A 21,630-nucleotide genomic window follows, 5' to 3' on the forward strand; every position below is an offset into this window, starting at 1 on the left:
GATCTAGGAGTGCTCCTTACAGGTTTCCTCCCTAACCCTATTGTCATGGCTCTAACATAGAAAGGATTAACAGTGATTTGGTGTTCTGAATATGACCATGGATTATTACCAAGAAAGGCAAGATAGTCTCTTGACTTCAAATTTTTGCCTCCATTTGCCTACCACCACCTCCAGAATGCAGAAAGGGCTGAGACCTCCTTTGGAGGATTTAAATATTTTCAACAGGGAAGCATTTATGAATATCAAATTTGGAGAGGTTATCTGTGTTTGCTTTCGCCTTCTTCCCCTCCTTCTTCCCTCTCATCTCTCCCTCCCACTATAATGCCACTCCAAGAACTGATTTACTGGGTAGGTTTAATTTTAATAGCACTACTACTGGATGTGTTGTTTACTATTTATAGTTATGACTTTTAAGGACATTCAGATCATCATCAGCATAATCATCTTTCAACAAATACTTAAGGAAGTTGTGCTATATACACAAGACACTGTCTTTCAACATTATTATTGTACTAATAAAAACAAGGTCTTATTTAGTATGTGCTTTTAAGAAATAGTTAATCACAAATTTTATGGGATGGACTGCCCTTTGATGATTCATTGTAAGAGGAGCTACTTTAATTTTAAATGGAAGATTCTTTACATGATGCCACCATAGTGAGCTGATTGAACTCTCAGTTGTGTTCATATGTGTGGCTTAAACCTGTATTCATCTATGTAGATGTATTACATAGATGAGTATTTTCAACTTGCAGACATATTTTTACCAATAGGCTAAATTCCATGGAATATTAACTTGATCTATTTTTTTCTTTATTATAGTCAATTTATAAACCCAAGAAGAGTAAAAGCAGAAATTCTACCACTTAGAGGAACACTGTCAGTAATCACTGTATCCTTCCTTCTAGTCAAACTTCAGGTTTCCTTATTTTCCTTCATTGTATGCCTCTACCCCACTCTGTCACTGTCCCCTGTCTTTGCTAAATATCTTCATAACCCATACCATTATGTTCCCAATCATTAAATTTTCTCTTCAGGAAAGGCTATTAATGGCATTAAATCACAGGTTTCTAACTGCCTTAGACCAAACAAGACCCACTGTGGCCTGCAAAGAGTTTCATTCTTAAAGTAAGATGGCAATACTTACACAAACAACAAACAAAAATATACCTGGAAGATGATTCATTTTAAAATTCTAGATTTTGACTTTTCTTTAAAAGGATGACCTGACAACTTACACATTCTCATCTAGGAACAAATGTGTGCTAGTGAATAGTGAATACCTGCTGTTGGCTGGGTAGGTGCTTTGCAGTTTTCCTCAGTCCCCACCATTCCCATTACTGCTCAGAGGTGAGGTCTAGTGCCTTCTACTGTCAGGATTTCTCTGCTTTCTTATAATTTCCTTGGATTCTTCAGGTATTTGGGTTTGTGAAGCTTACCATCAATTAATTTACTCTGGACTAACAATTAGTCATAAAACTAAAACCAAACAAACTATGCTAATCATCTTGCACCCATGAATTTTATGAAAAGAAGTATGACCAATCCAAATGACTGAGTCTCTGAAAGGTACATTGAATAGAAAAAAAAAAGTGATGGGAAAGGAAAGAAAGCATTTGAAGGACCATCAACTTAGTAAAACACCAATTTTATCTAAGCTCAAATACTATCTCTGAGGATTTTGAAAGTTTTGAGTAGTTGGAAAAATCTAGTTAGAGTCAGCTGTATATGAAATACAATCCTGTAACAACTGCTTGTGTGTGTGTACTGGAAGGTGTGTTGGTGGGTATGTTTAAAGAATGACTCAGGTCCCCAGCCATAGGAACTTGGTAAAGTTGCCTTTTGCTCTTGGTGACTCATTGATCTTCATACTGTCATTATAATGAGGCTTTTGAGAAACAGTGTATTTTCAGAAGAATAAAACTAAGGTCTAAATGATTTTTATCTGCTGATAACTCAAAAGGGGATCTTCTGGGGAAATATTTTCTAAAGCATTCCTCAGCCCAAACAAATCCACATAAAATACAGAGACAGCAGAGATAGCAGGTAGATTTAAAGAAGGGTTCATGTAAAGTGTCTGTAAAATACAACAGGATATCCATTCGGGTAGAGGGTCCTGTTGAGCTATTATGTCAGGAGACAAGTGCTTGATTACATTGTATACATTTTACTTATTTCAACTAATTATTTGACTTTGTGATGGGGGCCCATTGAGAAAACTGCTAACTTTCATTGCCCCATTTCAGTTCGGCAGTCCCTTGACATTATCTCACAAATCATCATGTGCTTTCCTACATCTGAGAACACTCGTTCAATAGTTTATGTGTTACTATTGAAGTTTTGGTAATTATAAGTTCAGAATCAAAATTTGGTGTTGAATTTCAATTGATAACTGAAACTTTCAGTTTTTCATATACTTATATTATGAAGCAGTTTTTGTTTTTCCATGAGCAACTTGCAAGCTCATAAACAAGAAAACATGCCTAATTATTTTATCCTTGTTTTATATATTTTAAATATTTGTTTATTCATTAAAATTTTACTGACATTTATCATCCTATTATGTAAATAGATTTGGCTCAGAATAACTTATTTCTAGTTCCTCAAAGTCATATGTTTATGAGAGGACTAAACTAAACATCTATCAAAGTTTTTCAAAAGAGTGTGGGATCTGTGGAGGAACGGGTTCCTGGGTGAGTGATAGAAACCTAGGAGCAAGCAGGCATTTCCTGCATTGTCTCACTTTTAAAGTACCTAAGTGAGGCATCATGTCTCTTTAAATTAAATCTTAAATCATAATTCATGGCACATAAAAACATCTAAGCTGCTGCATACATACACTTTAATACCATGGAATCACCTTACCAAGAGTCTGAACTTATTAGAAGTGACAAGTGCAGTAATCAATTAAAAAACAACGAATTATTCTGATTATGGTCATTGTATAAGCGCTATAATGCTTAGTACTAACCTTAAGATATCATCCATTGATGTAGGTTTTTAATCTAGAGTTGAGTCAAGATCTAAAATTGTGCTTCAGGAACCCTGTTCTAGGCAATACTTTGTGTGTTTATTTGCTAATGTTTTTCCCTGAGTGAGACTCTGCAGCTGCCATTGGGTTGTCAGAGGGTAGTGACACAGGAAAACAGTCAACCACTGAATGGAAGCACATGCCATCTCCAAATGACTGCTGGCAAATTGTATTCTGGGCAACGCAGTGCTTTGGGATTTCGAGGGGCCACAAAAGAACATAGGAACACTGGCTGTATGCTACAAGACTCAGTTTTCTGGTTGAGACCCTTGGGGGAAAACTTCAGAAGGGGTGAAGCCCTTTCACAGCTCTTTTAATTGCAGGTCTCTTTTAGAGGTGTGATCAAGCTAAACATTTTCTCCAAATATTTTTCATGCTGTAATATTTCAAGAACTAGTGGCAGAAAGACATTGGTAGCACTGATTAACCATTTATTGGGAAAAAAAGTATCTTTCAGCAATGAAGGCACTTTGCAGGCTCAATTTTACTCCAGTACATTATATTTTAATTTTTTAAAAAAGTAATTTGTGTATTAAAAAGATACATGTTATTGAACATGGTTTGATATACAATTTACTTTTTAAAAAAGTTTATCGCATAGTTAATCTCCTGTACTCCAGACACAAAAGGAATGCTTTAACCATGTAGAAATAAGCAAACTTCATATTTTGGTTTGTTGAAATTCATTCCAGTTTGGCTATTTTTTCTCTGTATCTGTCTATATAACTGTAGGTATGTAACTATAGTCATGCGATCCCTTAAACTTGCTGCTTTATAAATGCTTTTTATCAACTCTTTACCAAGCCATTGAAGCTTTTTTCCATTTCTATATTTAGTATCTTGAAAATACTCCGTGATTTATTCCTAAAGTTTATTTATCAAAGATACAGTGAATATTCTTTAGAAATATATTTGTTCACATACTTGGTTATTTTTTTCTTATAATTTTCAAGAAGTCAGGCTTAAAAGGAGACAAATCTATAAGCCTTCAGATATGTATTTGCCAACATATTCCCTAGAAATTGTAACAATCCTGGCAAACATACACTGAGCTTTTGGAATCTGGACGAGAAGTGAAGTAAAAATATGTCTTAAAAAAGCCAGACAAGTGAGAGGTGGTGCATATGATCTCAGGGTTGGTAGACTTGCACTCTCAGTTGTAGTGTTTAAAGAATTGGTGTCTGTGTTATGCAGCTCTGTTTCACGAAGGAATGTAGACAGTTGAACTCTAATGATGTGCTCCTTGATGTCCAAAAAAATCAGGTGCTATGTCTACAGTTGTCACATGACCATAACTTTTATTTTTAATGAGAAGTCCCTAGACTTCTCATTAACCACTGAGCCACATCCTTAGCCCTTTTTTTGTGCTTTTTTTTTCTTTTTGTATCTTATTTAGAGACAGGGTCTCACTGAGTTGCTTAGTACCTCATTTTTGCTGAGGCTAGCTTTGAACTTGTGATCCTCCTGCCTCAGCCTCCTGAGCTGCTAGGATTATAGAGTATGCCACAATACCTGGCCAAGCTTCAAGGTTTTCAAAAGCTTTTTTCCACTTAGTTGTACTTTTAAAAGTATTTGCAATCATACTTAAAGAAAATTAAAAGAAAATAAATGCACTTTCCCTCTAGAAAAGGTAATTGGAATTTGAATTCCAAAGCAATTTAGTCTGGGACTTAGAGCAATTTACAGCAAATCTATCTACTCCAAATTGGAATATGCTTACAAGCCTGAAAAAGAGGGAGTTTATTGGATATCTCATTGAGGAATTACGTTTTTGTGACAATTATTATGAAACTTATATGGGTCATTATAAATGAAACAAATTTTTATCAGTGACTTAGTTGTCTTTTTAATAGGGAAAAAGGGAATCATAAGAACTTTATTCCTGTAGAGGCAAAGTAGTTTACTGGGGATAGGAACTTAATTTTGAGTTACCTTATTCAGGTTCCCATTTCTTATCCAAACATCCTTGGCTTAGTTAAGTTACTTTCCTTCTCTGTGTTTGATTTTCTTCTGAGAGAGAGGAAATCGTATGCATGAATGTGGAGGAGATCAATTGTCCTGGTTTGTCTAGAGCTGTCCTATTAAAGTCCACCCTGATATGAGAACACTCAATTTTCAGAGATGGAGGTGGAAGGTATAAAAGAGCTGTGTTAGTCAGCTCTTTGTCACTGTCACCAAAATACCTGGCGAGAACAACTTAGAGGAGGAAAACTTTATTTTTGCTTGTTGTCTCATAGATCAGTCCATGGTCAGCCATTTCCATCACTGTGGTCCCAAGGTGAGGCAGAGCATCAAGATCAAAGGACATGGTGGAGTGCAGCTCACCAGGCAACCTGAGGAGCAGAGAGAGGAAGGGGAAGGGGCTACAGGGAAGATGACCCCTTCCAGGGCATGCCCCCAGTGATCCACCTCCTCTAGTCATGTCCCGCCTCCCACAGTTACCACCCAAATCCATCCAGATTAGGATGGACTGTTTAGGTCACATCTCTGATAACCTAATCATTTCAACTCTGAGTGTTCCCGCATTAACACAGGAGCTTTTGAGGGACACTTCATATCCAAACCACAGCAAACCCCTCCCCCACAAAGTGGCTTAAAACAAAACTGCTTTTTAGTGTCTGATGGATCCTGCATGGCAACTAAGAATGAAATGAGACAATGTTTCAAACACCAAGAACCTGGCTGAAATACAGCTAGCATTCAAACATGTGAACACTTATTTTTGAGTTACATGCTGTTCTTCGACACTACTGAACACTCTTCAAAAGCAAAATTAATGTGTGTACTTTCTGGCTAATGATGTTAGGAAAAATATGCTGTGATTCCTTGGGGTGCTAGGAATTCCAGCAGGTGCCTTTTGCATGGTCAGTAAAATGTCCTGCCACAAAGGGTGCCCCCCATTCCCTCTCGTTTTGCCTTTCAGCAGAGGTGCTCTGCCCCTTTCAAATATTTAGCAGCAGACTTCCTCTCAATGTGTGCTCACGCCTCCTGTTACTGTTAATGGAAGTTACACATGTGTGCTCACCAGGATGGGAAAGCCTTTATCCCATGTCGGGCAAAGACCCGTGATCCTGAATCTCTTTCTAAACTTCAGACCTGAAGAGAGCAGTGCAGGGAATTGCTGCTTTCTCACTATATTAGCTTCTTCAATTTCCTTTTAATTGGAGCCTGCAACCCAGATTCTTGTAACTTCAGGGGGATGAACAATACAAATTAAGATCTGGATGCTTTCCAGGAAGGGCCCAGTTCAAAGAACACTTTTTTTTTTTTAAGCACAGTTGTGGCTATTCACAAATCTCATGCAGTTGCCTAATGAGTCCGTATTTTCTTCTGAGGTTTCACATTTGCAAACTACACTGCTGAGAAAGTAAGTGAAGTGTTCACCCACCTCTGGTGTGAGCCGGCTGATTTAATGTACAGGACAGATAAATACTGGAATAGTCAAAATCCTAAACCAGTGGCACAAAACCTTCAAATACAATATCTTCCCCTTGTTCAGGACATTCATTTCTCCCCAAGAATTCTTTTTAATGTATAAGACTTCAATTTATGTTTAAGAACTAGTAAACTATAGCAGTTTGACAGCCATTCACACTTAATTCTGTGCATTAAACCAACAGCATTCTTTTCCACAAACATCCATTGTTAGGACAATGCTCTCAGACAGAATTTATGAGAAATGGAATTATGTTACCAAGGAGATAGCATTTACTATAATGAAGAGTAGATCCTAGAAAATGGCCCCTTTTACAGCAGCTCAGAGCAGAGCCACAAAAGCAATTGATTGGTCTTGGCATTTAGTCTTATATCAGCTGTGTCATCCATAGCTTCAGGAGTGAGAACACTAATCTAAAGTGACATTTCTGTTCTGGCGGGCTTTTCTGCCCTGATGAAAGCAATTACTTCATTCCTAAATGATAATTTGCAGGAGTTTCAACCACTTTAATTGATAATTTTTTTTTTGTTCTGAGTTCAATTGTGAAGTGATTAGCTGATTTGGTAAATAGAAATTTAAGGTGTGAAATATACAAGTTGCTCCAAGGTAAAGTGCTGTTTATTGGGTGGAGAGAAATTACTTGATAAAGCTGCAGTTTTTTCCATTATTATGGAATTGCCAGTTGTATAGCTTAAAGTTCTGGGGGAAAATGAAGAACAAAACACTTTGATTCACGAGGTTTTTGGCAGACCCCAAAGCATACAATGAATAGTTTGGTCTTGCTGTGGTTCATTCAAGGGTTATTTGAATCAAGGTGAACATTGGTTGAAAAGGGCTGCACAGACCTCTCAGCTTTCTTTATTACTATTCTAATGACTCATTCTGGAATTAAATCCTCTTATTTAAAGTGTTAAGAATAAAAACGCTCATTGGCTAAAACCAATTAATTTAATTATTAAGTTCAAACATACACAAGACATTTTCTGAAGATGAGGGAAGGCATTCTGTTGAATGGCTTTAATTACTCTTTTGATCTATTTTCCACAAGTCAAATGGGTCATGATTATTCAATCAGAATATATCTTAGTTTAGAAATGGTAAGTATGCATCTTGGTTTAGATACTTTTTGAAATGTTATCAGTTGCAGATGTTTTTGACACATTTTTTAAGCAATCAATTTCATATTTTCTTACATGTAGAAAAATGATGGTCATTTCACATGTTAAATGAGAAAAATAAAGCAAGAATGAAGGTCAAACTGATTTAGCACATCAAACAGTCTTTGTCAGCCAAGCTTAATATATCCTGAGTTTGTGGAACAAATGAAATTTTGCTGCTATGTTACACTTTGCTTCCAAACAACCATTACAACTGGTTTTATATATTGTGTGCGCATCAGACCATCAAACAGTGCATCTTTACTGACGTGTTGCTGCAGTGATGATCTACAGCAGCAATCTGCCATTTATATAAGGGCAAAATGTGCATCTATATTTAGTTGTGAAATTGGCCTATTATACTCTTGATGTTTACAGAGGCTAACATAAATTAATGATGACAGCTATGAGCAGTGCATTAGTTAAGCAGCATAGTTCTTACCTTGAACTTGAAGGTTCCAGTTTTAACTTCCAGCCTATACTGCCCAGCTTACTTCACATGTTAAATGAAGATTTCTGAATTTATTACCTTTTCTTAGAAAGCATTAAACGACTTCAATTTGGGAGCTTTGTTGTTCATAATTCTACCAGGTAATAGTTGTTTATGCTTTTCTCAATTACTTTACCTTGTAAGAAAGCTTATATTTACAATCATGCTGAAAAAAAAATACTCCTGAAAGAGTTTTTTTTTTCCTTTGATTTGATTGACTTTTAACTCTGTTATGTCAATGTAGGGAGGGCTGCTTCACTAAAAGCAATGGAGGAAGAGTAAGCATTGCTTATAGAATCTTTATTGCATATTTTCCCTGGGAAGCCTCCTCATTCATCTCATGTCGGGCAAGTGTAGGTACTGGAGTAACTATAGATTTCACTGTTAACTATGACCAGAGATCTGACAAGTATGCAGGTGTTCAAAGGTTCATGAGTTAAAATGCTGAAGCCTTTGATGAATTTTTGATGGCTGCATTTTTAATACAGGTCGACCTTCTTCCTTTGAGGCTGCATGCCAGATTAATTGATAAATAGTAGAAGTCTGTAGTGCTGGGTTCTCCTAAGCAAAACAAGTAGGAAAATCCATAAAAATATGCCTTTGTGGATCCTTAGAAGTGCTTTAAAAAGGTAAAATTTAAAGTGGTTTTGACCCTACCTCTCCTTTCCCCTACAGTTAGGTAATCAAAACCTGCCATGTCCCTTTATAAATACCAGATATTGTATCCTTAAAAGTTTACATGAAGGTATTCAAACTGAGATATAGAGAGAGATTTTCATGGACAGATAGTATGGATATATCAATAATGTCAATAGAAAAAAGCTGTTCTATTAATATTAAGAATTATAAAAATGGACGAATACATAGCTATGAAGAAATCACTGGAGAGGAAGAAATATTTGGTTAAGTTGGCTTCCTTATTTCTCTGTGACTATCTGTTATTATTACTCTTTGTTATCCTCTGGAGATGCTCAGCTGTATTATTTCCATGACATACAACCATGTCTGTGAAATGGGAAACCAAAGAAATCAATTTTTCAAAGTCAAATTTGATCAACCACAAAGAATAACGTCTTTTAATTTAATGAGTAATCAAGTCCAAGGATATGTTTTCCCCATTATGGAATTGATTGTCACCTGATCTACTTCTGTGAGAGATTCATGAAGGCTGCAAATCATGTCAGTTTTAGGATATAGGCTTTGTGATATTGGCACTTCCTTTTCTTTAACTTTGTTGTGGTTGTTGTCATATTTTGCTGGTTTCGGGCTTAAGCAGAATTTCATAATTTGGCTTTGGCCCCAATATGGCAGCTAGGGAGGACAGTTATCATCTAACTTCCATTCTTCCAAGAGCAGTAGATGTTTTGGGTGAGCTCTCCATGGTCCTGGATTTGGGGCTTTATCTGACATCTAAGAGAACTTTCAGATTTCTGATCTTTGGAAGATATTTTGAGAAATCACCTTCCTCCTAAGAGTATGTATATGCTTTCTAAGTAAGAATTATCATTGCCATTTAAAAATCTTCTATAGTGCTTGTACAATCTTTTTGAGTAATCCATTCTTTTAAGTGTTTATATGTTTGTTACAATTTTAAAAAAGTGTTGGGAGCAGGAATGTCATGAAAATAGAAAGGAGACCAGTAAAGTAGAGGTCAGGGACCAGGGGCAGAAAGAAAGGGAGAATTTGGAAAATACTATGAAATTATATTGACTAAATCATATTGTTATATTGTATGCATGTACAAATATGTAGCAATAAATCCCGTTATTATGTCTAATCATAATGCACCAATAGAAATGTAGAAAAATTTAAAAAGTTACTTATTCAAGAAAAATTGCTTTTCCTGTAATTTAGTGCCATTTTTTTCAGTTTAGCATACTAAAAAAAAATGGCTGTTTATTATCTTGTAAGAAAATAATTTACTTATAAACCTTTAAGCTTCCATTAATTAAACATGTGTGTGTATTTAAACAACTCATTAAATACACTTGTGATATACAATGGATTAAACCATAGGAATAATAATAATAAGAGGAAAAATAAGTAAGCAATAAAAGAGTATTATTTTTCTTATGTACACAATGTGATAGGTCAGAACTAATGAACAGGAATCATTTTAATAAGAAAAGAATATACATTATAAATGAGACTTGTGGACATTCAAAGAATAGAACTGTCAGTATAAAGTGAGCTTAGGTTTTCATTTATCATTTTTTATTTTGTATTAGTATGTGCCTGGAACCATTGTACACATGTTACGAAAAAACTCATTTTTATTTTTGAGAAAAAAATCTATGAAATAGATAGTATTATTATCTTATTTCACTGACAATAAAAACCTGAGACTGCAGAAGTTAAATAACTGCTCAACTTTATGTAATTAATAAGTAATAGAACCAGGATTTATACCCAGAAACTGTTTCCACATTCCATGTTTTATAAGAGGAAATGCTAGATATTAGATGATTAGTTACTTTTGTTTGGGATGATGGATCCCTGTTGATAATCCGAAACCATTTACTATCTACTGAGAATATACACGCATAGACATACATTTGCATATTTATATTATATAAATGTATTCTATATGTGTATATAAATATACATGTGTGTGTGTCTTTTGAAATTATTTCTTGATTTTGTCTTTTGTTGTTGGTCAGAATTATTGTTGAAAATGAAAATATAGCCATCAAAGAGAGTTGATATTTTCATGATCTTTGTTGAGGATTAATGGAGAGTCTTTTTTTTTACTCTCTAAGGTTTGAATGGAAGAACATTAGAGCAGTGGGAAGTTTAAGCTCAGGAAGTAACTAATTGTCAATCCGAAGCTTAATCACTTTAAATGGATTAATACTATTTATTACATTTACTCATCTAAAACTAATTCATTTTTTTCTTTAGTACTCCACAAATGCAACCACTTTTTTAAATATCTGGAACAAAATATACAAATACAAAGTTTATTTTAGGTTTTAATGTAGTCCTTAATTCAATTTGAAAATTGCTTCTAACTAGGCTCAACTTTATAAAAGCAAGCAAAAGATTAATCCACAATCTGTATTATTGTCTTAAGGCCTTTAGTTTCATCTATTATACCAGCATCTCAACCACCTTTATAATCCTTTGACTATATTTTATTGCTGTTACCCTCAAACCAATTATTACTTATTACAGACACAGTGCTATCATTCTGAAAGTCTTTTAAACTGCAGTGTCTGCATAATGATGTGATGCAGGAGTCATGGAAAACTTTTATTATTAAGATTATGGCCAAGAAGATTATTCCAGTAGGGTGATATAGTGTATATTACAGAAAAAAAATTGGAGACAGAATACAGGAGAACAAGGAGGTAGCACTGTAGGTACATGAAATAAGTCCTGCTCAGGACCATTTTAGAAAAGTAACTGAAACATGATGCTTTGGCAGAGGCATCTGAAGCCATTAATATCTGCTTACTTTCCTTCCTTGAGTGGACATAGAAAAGCTGTTTCCCTTCTATCTATCCTTTTGAGCCTTTTGGGTCAACCTCTGTGATCTTGGGCTTTGCTTTCCCATGAGGATCAATTCTTCTCTTTTTTAATCAAATCACATTTTAATTTATTTTTAACTGATTGTCAAAAAGCATGAAAGATGTACATAGTAAGACATATTAATGGGGTGACATGTAACTTTTAATATATGTATATATATTGCATAATGTTGAAATCAGGTTAAATTGATTGTATATATATTGCATAATGTTAAATCAGGTTAAGATTGAAGTTAGGTTAAACACACTTATTTCTTCAAATATTTATTATTTCTTTGTGGTGAAAACTTTCAAAATCCCTTCTTCTAGCTTTTGGAAATATACAGTAACTGATTGTTTTCTGTAGTCACCTTACTGTGCAACACCCACAAGAGCTCCTTACTCCTAAATAACTATAGCCTAGTGTCCATTCATCTACCTTTTCTTATCTGTCCCTCCTCCCCTTAATGTTCCTGGTCCCCAGATGGATTAATTTTTTCTTAGTTTACAAATCAGCCTATGTATCAATATCAATTTCAGAGCAATTCTTTAATCCTCACTTTGGGTTGCAGAGAGAAATTCTTTGTATGGATATTGGGAATATTAATTATATAATAAATCAATTTATGAACATTTGGTTGACACATATAAAGAAAAATCACACAAAACAACCATGGAAAACTACCTTCAAAATTGGCTTCCCAAATTGGCACCCAATTGTAAAATGACTTCATGATCCATATTTGACTATTTCTTGGGCTTACATCATTTTTAAGATCTTTAATTAGCTGACGTACTAAAGCTGGAAATTCTCATATGAAAATTCAGAATTTCTCCTCTAGAGGTTGCAACACTGGAAACCTGGCAACACCAAGCAAGCCTTCCCCAAAGCAGTGGTCAGTTGAAACTGTGTGATGTACCTGTTTCAGGGTGGTTGTCCTCCAGTTCCCCACAGCCCCCTTCAGTCCTCTTCACTCATCATTTCCTGCCTTAGCCTTAAATGCCCTGGAGTTTGCAACCCCTACTCTGGAGCTTCACCCTAGTCACTTACTGGACCCCAAAAGTGTATGCTTAGCTCACCTTCTAAAGTAGTATTTGATTACAAGAATGCACAACAAAGCAAAGCACTGAATTTAAACCACTGCATCTTCCCCTGTGTCCAAGTAGTGGAAAAAACATGTCAAAAAGTAGAATTCCTCTGGCACAGCCAACTTACCTGTTGTTAGATAAATTGATTTTATTATATAAAGGGAGGCCCTAAGATTCTTCTAAGATGTTAACCTCAATCCTGGTATACTTACACTCTATCAGATCCTAAGACTTCTCTCACTTTACTTACATAGTTTTTTTTAATAAGACAAAATTGAACATTAATAGAATCAATTAGAGACAGACAAGATACTGAGAAATCAGTGACATAATAAATCTTTTCCTTGTAAATTAGTGATGTTCCTGCATATGGTGATTATCTGAGATGGATCAAGGAACAAAGCTATCACCTAAGACTGCTGTTACTCTGAAAATGATAGCATTTACTTGCCCAGTTTTGAGATATATAGTTAGCTAATAAGGAATCTTTCATTAACAGAGTGAACATGATACCCTGATTGGGATAGTAACCTAGCAAGTATCTGACCAGAGCATTATGGCATTTCTTAAATGACACGGATATTCAGTAAGATAATTTGGAATCTGTAGTGAATGCAGTTTTCACTGTGAACAATGTCAGGGTTGCTCTAATGTAATCTGTAATATTATTGTCCATGGTGTGTGTGTGTGTGTGTGTGTGTATTTTAGTTGTTGATGGACATAATACATTTATTTTATTTATTTTTATGTGGTGCTGAGGTTCAAATCTAGTGACTCACACATGCTAGGCAAACACTCTACCACTGAACCCACAACCCCATCCCTCCATGTTATATTCATAGAGAATGAAGCTATACTGTTGAATCCATTTTGATCTACTCCTCTGGACTTGCTTTCTTTCTTGTTTCTCTCTTGTTATTTTATGATGGAAATCAGATTCTAGATTCAAAGATTTAAAATGTCTTCAGAGTTCAATGACATGGATAATTTAAAATGATTATTAGTAACTTGGTACTGTAAATATTACCCAGTAACTTATCATCAGAGTCTGATTCTGAATGCATTTCTATTCAGACATAAAGCAGAGCGACTCAGAGAATGTGGAATTCTCCCATCAGATGCTCACACACAACGTCAGTTGTGCAAGATTCTGCCCTCAGCAATATGAGCCCACTTCAAACAGAAATGCACATGAATAGTTAAAGAAAAATGCTGGATCCCACCTGTTGCCTCTTCTGTGAAGTAATAAGTCTATAATGTTCATAAATTTTAATAACTCAGATAGGGATTTATCTTTCAACATTAAATTTATATTATCCAAAAGTTTGACTTTTGGGGGCATGTATTCTCTAGTATCTTGGAAAATCTGTTTACTAATGCATGTCCGTTAATAAAGAATTGCAGTGTTCTCTTATCAACCAAATATCAGCACATTTTGAATGTTGCATTGAAATCTTTATTTTCAATGTGATGTTTTCTTCGTCTGACTGAAGGTGTCGTGATCCTTCCTGAGGGCTGGAAACATCAACATTATATTTGTTGATTCTGTCAAAGTGAATTGTGTTTGTGTTTACCTTTTGTTCCCCAAGATTATAATTGAAATAAATTTTTCACAGTGTTTCCTTTTGATGGTTTAAGATCCTATGGTAATGAGAATTGAATGAACCAAATCATTAGCTTGAGAATAGGTATGTGGATGCAAACCCAATTTTAAAATTGTTTATATCTGATAACATCAAGCCTCACCTATAAACCTTATGTTATGTCTTAGAAACAATGACTACATCTCAGTGCATGAACAATGAGAAGGGGAAAAATAAACCTAACAAGCAAAAGGCTACTTTTACTCATCGGAGTAAGTGTGACAAGAGGCCAGAGGTGGAATTTATGATTTTAATCACATTGTCTACAACTAATTCATTTTACCCTTGAATTTTTAAGTAATTCTTAAGTAGATTTTTCCTGAGGAAGAAAGTAAATAAAGGAAAGCAGTTTCCCTGATGACAGATTCACTTATTCTAAACAATACTTTCTCACTACTTTGATTTCAGTTTACAAGCACTGAGAAAGGAGAAATCCCGAGATGCTGCTCGCTCCCGCCGGGGGAAGGAAAATTTTGAGTTCTATGAATTGGCCAAGTTGTTGCCTCTTCCTGCAGCCATCACCAGCCAGCTTGACAAGGCGTCCATCATTCGACTGACAATTAGCTATCTGAAAATGAGGGACTTTGCTAATCAGGGGGACCCTCCGTGGAACTTGCGAATGGAAGGCCCTCCACCCAACACATCAGTAAAAGGTAAGTTTTAGGTCACAGTTCAGTATGGCATATGGTGGTCTGTAGCTATCTTTAAGTCGAAATGTTTACCATCATCCTTTCTTCTTTTCCTGCATATCAAATCCTTTAAAGGGATACAAATGTGGAAATCTGAACTCTGCATGAGAAAGACACCATGTGAAGGTGAAATAAACCTCTTCTATTTCTATTTTATTTTCAAAAAGTCTTGTCAGCCTAAATATACTGCTACTTTATATCAAATTTCTTAGAAATGAGAATGAGATGATTTACGTATAAGTGATTCTGGGATTTAATGTATGTTATATTAATACATATAAATTATTCTTGGTGGGTAGAATATGGAAATGCTTGTTAAAGGGTGGAACTAATAAGTTTTTTCTTTAAGTAACCAGAGAGAAAGGGAGAGAGTCTAACTTGAGCAGGCATTTTTGAGTTAATGATTTTATTGACCATAAAAATCAATCCATGTATTAATGTTTCATGTTTCTCTATAGACATATTACCTAAAAGTTATAAACATATATTTGTTCTTCAGATGCTTGATACAGTTACACTTTAAGCTCACTATTTTAAAATGTGGGGTCTTTTTTACTCTGACATTCAAGAGAGGTATTTTCCTATGAGTTCCCCAAATACCTAATACTTTATGGCATTTTTAGCACTTGAATATGCATGCATACCATTTACTGAGGTATATGTGGTGTTGGCCATTGATTTTCTGTCTTTACAGTTGTGTTATTCAAGGCGTAGGATTTAAAATGTCTGCTAGATTCTTATGTCCTGACCTTGTGTTTAGGCCCTTGATGAACATGGAATAAAATTAGGCATTTGGGAGACTGGATTATGTGCTTTAATTTGGTGATGACACCTTTCCAAATACATTTGGAAAAATCCCAACAGTTTTAGCTGTTGTAGGAAAGGGTATTAGTGGGGAGGGTAAACTCTTTTATAGGACTGATTGAATTAAAGGGTCAAAAGCAGTGATCATTTATGATTCCATAGTAAGAGCTGTGGTTATGTATGTGTACATGCATGTATAAATGTGTTATAGTTTGAGCATCCCTAATCTGAAAATCCTTAACCTGACATATACCAAAACTTTTGAGTACCAACATGATGCCACAACTGGGAAATTCCAGTTCGTATCAAGTGCAAAATTATGTAAAATATTGTATAAAAGGCTCTGTTTATAAGGTATATCTGAAACATGAATGAATTTGTTGTTCAGTCTTGGATCCCATCTACAAGATACTCATTACATATGTCCAGATAGTTCCAAATTTGAAAAAACCCGATACCTGATTTCTGATATCTGGTCCAAGAATTTCAGATAAGGGATACTTTATTTACTTAAGAATTTACTTATGCTTATGAGAGGAGGAAAATTAGAATTTAAATTTAACAGGTTATTTCTCTCTAGAGCCGTGGTTGGCAAACATTGTTTGTAGAGGGTCATATAGTAAATATTTTAGGTTTTGGAGTCTACTAAATTCTGCCATTATAGTTTGAAATAAGGAATAGACAATATGTAAATGAAAGGATATGGCTGTTTTCCAGTAAAACTGTATTTACAAACAGGCAGCAGCCTCTGAATTTAGCTCAGAGGCCATAGTTTGTGGACCATTGATCTAGAGTATATGACGCTGTTAAGGTTAAAGAGAATACACAACAGAGGTACCTCTCAAGGACAGGATGTCAGTACAAGTTAGCCCATGACAAATAAATGAAGGCACATTCTTCAGTCCTTTTATAGTTCTTCTGCCCTCTAGAATGTAGACATAATCTTGATAAGACCCTAATGCATTTTCTAGGTACTAAAGTAATAGTGAACTTTCCCAAAGTAAAGATGTGCATATACTTTTAGTGTATATACATTAGATTTATTTTTTCACTCTAGTTTGAGGCATGCCTGTTTTTATGTTTATGCCAAATCATGCAAAATGAAATGATAAGTCCAATATGTTAGAAACCCCACAGAATGGAAAAAAATATTATTATTCAATCTGCAAAAATTGTTAAACTGGACTTGTATTTTCTTTGTTGAGCATAGTTGTCTTTTATTTTATTTTTATTTTAAAAGGAGTTTGCAGTGAATAGTCTTTCTTGGAAGTATTGGTGACTAAAGTGGAAAAATTTGGTGGCTCCATTGTTTGTTCATTCTCTCTGATGTGATATTCCAGTTTACATTTAGAATTATGGCCTTTTACAGATGCAGGCTTTTAGATCACATAGAACTATTCCCTCATTTTACAGATAAGAAATGACTTTGCAATTAAGTGTTAGTAGATATAAGACAAAAATCCAGTTTTCTTGCCTTCTGTCTAGCACTCTTTCACATCATATTTTTTATAAATGACATTTGTTTTGAATCTTCGTTATTAAACATTCCAAGTGAGAATTTTATGAGCTTTAGACTGTCACTAGCAATTGACTTTTTCTTTGTGTGGTTCTATCAGCTCTATAACCATTTATGATGATTAGGGTAAATAAGATGATAACACATGGCCTCTGCCCTCCATGGGTGTTGCTGTCTATGGAAGGGCATGGTGGTGGTATCGCTAAAGAACAATGGGGAGCCTAGAAGGAGATAAGAGATTTTGTTATTTAAATAATTCTAGCCAGATGATGTCAGAACATCCATAGTTAGTACATGTTTACTTCCACTCTTAGTAAATTGATGATGGGCTAAAACTGGAGATTGTGCATGGTGACTCCATACAGTCTCTGCTGTTTCTCTTAAAAGTTGCTAGAAAGGGTTGGGGTTGTAGCTCAGTGGTAGAGTGCTCACCTCACATGTTGGCACTGGGTTCCATCCTCAGCACCACATAAAAATAAAATAAAGGCATTGTGTCCAAATACAACTAAAAAGTATTTTTAAAAAGTTACTAGAAAGGCACTTGGTACTCTCTATCTGCTGCTTCTGCTGTGCAATATATGTACAATTTATTGCCTTACTCTAGTTCTTTAATTCAAAACTGCTACTCATTCTGATCAAACATTCATGAAACAACAACATCAAAAGAAATTCATTTTAATTTATTAAGGTCTTCTATGTTATGCCCTTGAAGAAGTTCATGTGGATAAACAAGCTTATATAAACAGCCTGCAGCACCATGTGAAGTCAGTTCATAATCCAACAATAAAGACGATAGACGTTATACTTTGTGCCTCTCCAAGCAGTCTCTTGAATAAACCTAAAGGCATTTGGAAATTTATATAAAAAGTACTTACACTATGTAGGCAGCATTTTTTTTAATGTGAAGAGTTGATCATGTTAATAATTAAATTTCAAAGCTTAAATTTAAATTTGTCCCACGCAACTATGTAGAAGTTTAATCATTTTAATTTACTGCTTCAGAAAGGTCTTTTACTCTGCCCTGTGTTTATCACATCTTTTCTTAACAGTCTATAAAGGTGGATGAGTTTGTTTTGTGATATCCATTTTATACAGATTATTACGAGTTATGCTTGCAGGAAGAACACTCAGGTGACAGTGTATAATATGTCCTGAGTCAATTACCTCATGGAAATGATATGTTAAGCAATTGGAAAGTAACAGATATTTTTTCCTATTATTTTAGAAATATCTGTATTGTTATAATACAGATCAAATCTACAATGAACGTTATGCATTATTCAAGAAATGACCAGGCATTCTCAGCAGTGTTTCATTCAGCTAAATAACTGATGATTGTAACCTTTAAAGAAATCTCATTGTGGTGACTGTTGGTAAATCACTTCTCCATTCATAGTAATCTCTATTTAGAGGCTATCTAGAAACCATTATATCTTTTATTAATCTTAAAAGCAATAGCTGCTGATTTGACATTTGCTAAAACTAGATAAATTTTCTGTCTTTCTAATATCACAGACTTCAGTCAATTTTTGGAGTGTGTCTGCTGCAACTCTATTAATCCAGGAATATTTGCCATTGTAAGCATAAGTTTTATTTCAATTTAAATATTGAAGCTTTTAAACAACAATTTTCCTATGTCTGTGACAGCCAACAATGCTAAAATATGGAAAATATAAGACACCCTTAGCCCTTGAAAAGGAACAGTTGAAAAACATGCAAGGCAACTGGTGATTAAAACTGCCTGAACACATTAGTGAAGAGCTTTACCTCTTGCACAGAATTTGTCTTCACTCTTCAGGTATCTATTGTGAATTAAGTAGTAGTTTTTTCTGAGAGGAGAGATTAGCAGTCTTTATTTAAGCCACTTGTTACCTATCCTTTGTCAAAGACAGGACTCTTATTTAAACAATGATGCTCAGTGGGTTCGTTTACAATAGTCTCCCAGGGTAAATGACTATAGATGATCTTCTAGAGTGACATTGAGTTACAGCTACAATGGTTGTCCCTAAAACTTGGACAGCATTTTGTAAAATGATTTTTGTTTTAGTAGAAAGGTAGAAATTCTAAGACCATCTGAGTGATGGGTCTTCTTAGGTTAAACAGTTCAGAGGTCCTCCATTTCCTGTTTTCCCATTTTACCAAATGCTAAGGACCATTTCCTTCTTCTAAGTGACGTCCGTGCATTAGGACAAGTTCATATTCCTTCTTACCAAAAACCTGTAAGATGAAAGTTCTTGGATTTCATACCCAGTCATGCATACTCAGCCCATTCCTGTTTTTCTTTTTACACAGGCAGAGTGTTGAACGGAGAGAACCCCTTAGTTCTGAGCAAAAAGCTTTGTGTGGGACTTTTTGGAGAGTAGGGTAAACAATGGAAACGTGGTTCTCTTGATTCCTATTCTTATTTCCATCATCTTCAGTAGAATAAGGACCAATGCCTCTGTTCTGGTCTCTAACTCCGTTTGTCTCAACCCAGATGATAATGGCACCAAATGGAACAGAACCATCCAAAAGCTGAGCGGCACCAGTGCTCACTGCTAGTTTGTTTTGGGAGTGAGTGCCAGATCTTACGAGTATATGGAAATATGATATAATATGAGTGCCTTTTCTTGGGTATGCTTCCAGAAAGCATGCTATTGTCATTTTATAGATTTATAGTAGAACTTCTGAAAGAAACTCATCTAAGAACTAACTTTTTACATTGTATTACGATTGGGCAAGCAATGTTTACATAACTATGCTTACCAGTAATCCTCTGTGTTACTGGTTGGAAAGGGCGTTCTGCCAAATGGGGGCTCTATGATGGCAGAACATATCTCTGAGACTAATTCTTTGGACTGTCATAGTTTATCATGAAAAGGTGTGCTCCAACCAATTGAAAAATAACAAAGCAATTCAGCATGAAAAATATCATATGGCATTGCTACACACTTGTTTCAGTCAACTTTCTTGCTTCTGTTACTAAAAGACTTGGCAAGAACTATTAGAGGAGAAAAAGTTTGTTTGGGGGCTCACAGTTTCAGAGGTCTCAGTCCATACATGGCTGACCCCTTTTCTGAGGGCCTAAGGTAAGGCATGTTGGAAGAGTGTGGCTGAGGAAAGCAGCTGGGAACATGGCACCAGGCAACAGGGAGAGTGACTCCACTCACCAGGGATAAAATATATACCCCAATACATGTCCCTAATGACCCATCTCCTCTGGCCACACCCTATTTGTCTATAGTTACCATTCACTTAATCCCTATCAGGAAATTAATGCACAGATTAGGTTAAGGCACTCATAAACATTTCTTCCCGAAGCCCTCTTATGTTGTTTCATACTTGTGCTTTTGGAGGATACCTAATATCTAAACCATAACAATGCTACTATCAAAGGGTTTGACTGGTAACCATCATTCCCAAGTATATTTGGAATTATTGAGCACCTAGAATTACTCTCAATTTTAAACACTGACTCAAGAAAAGCATATTTTATTGAGAATACATGAATATTGTGATGTACCAGTTAGCTATTACCAGGGAACAAACATCATAGGCTTGGCTTACACCTAGTGCTGTCTTTTTGGTCCACACTGCTTTGGTCAGAGCAAGCTGTGTGAGCAAGACCAAAGTCCAGGAACAAGGAATATGTATGTGTGTATACACACATATATATGCAAGTTTTATGTATATATGTATACACATACACACACACATAAAACACAGATCCAATTCATGAATATAGGGTACAGGATAGGAATGGGTAATCAGGGGTACTCCTTGTGTTTCATACACACACACACACACACACACACACACGAAGAAGTATAAATGAGAAAATTCTGTAAAGGTTTCTGGAAGTATGGCACAAAAGTATGTATATTCTCAAGCATCCTACATCAAAATTCATCAATCTGCCCATCTCTCCACTATCATCTCATTTCTCTTCAGCAGTACCAGTTGCCATACAACATGTATTTATGTCCTTGTACATGCCATTGTCTGACTAGGATGACCTTTCCTTGTAGGAGTGAAAAGATAATACTATTTCCTTACCATCACAAGGGTCATGGCCAACATTCACATAACACAACCATACAAATTTGCAAGAGAGGAGTGTGATGAATTTATTTAATTAAAGTTTTATGTAATGTTAAAGTCTTCAGAAATGAAGATCCCCCAATCCAGGGAAAACTGTGTATTTTTATGCTTAGATTCATTGAGGAATGGAGAACCATGTAGAAATATGATTGGACAAAAGCTATGGTAATAACTAAGGGGAGAACC

The 21,630-nt window shown here is 35.3% G+C and overlaps 1 protein-coding gene across 4 annotated transcripts in view; it reads left to right on the plus strand.

Moving 5' to 3' along the window:
- Npas3 (neuronal PAS domain protein 3) overlaps positions 1–21,630 on the plus strand; it is an 830,624-nt gene that overhangs the window by 246,310 nt on the left and 562,684 nt on the right. For all 4 annotated transcript variants that reach the window (XM_034636760.2, XM_027929571.3, XM_034636764.2 and 1 more), the window contains one exon: positions 14,764–15,008. In XM_034636760.2, the coding sequence (XP_034492651.1) occupies positions 14,764–15,008 (245 nt within the window). The remainder of the gene's footprint in view (positions 1–14,763; positions 15,009–21,630) is intronic.

The sequence above is a fragment of the Marmota flaviventris genome, chromosome 2, assembly GCF_047511675.1.
Source record: "Marmota flaviventris isolate mMarFla1 chromosome 2, mMarFla1.hap1, whole genome shotgun sequence".
Lineage (NCBI taxonomy): Eukaryota > Metazoa > Chordata > Mammalia > Rodentia > Sciuridae > Marmota > Marmota flaviventris.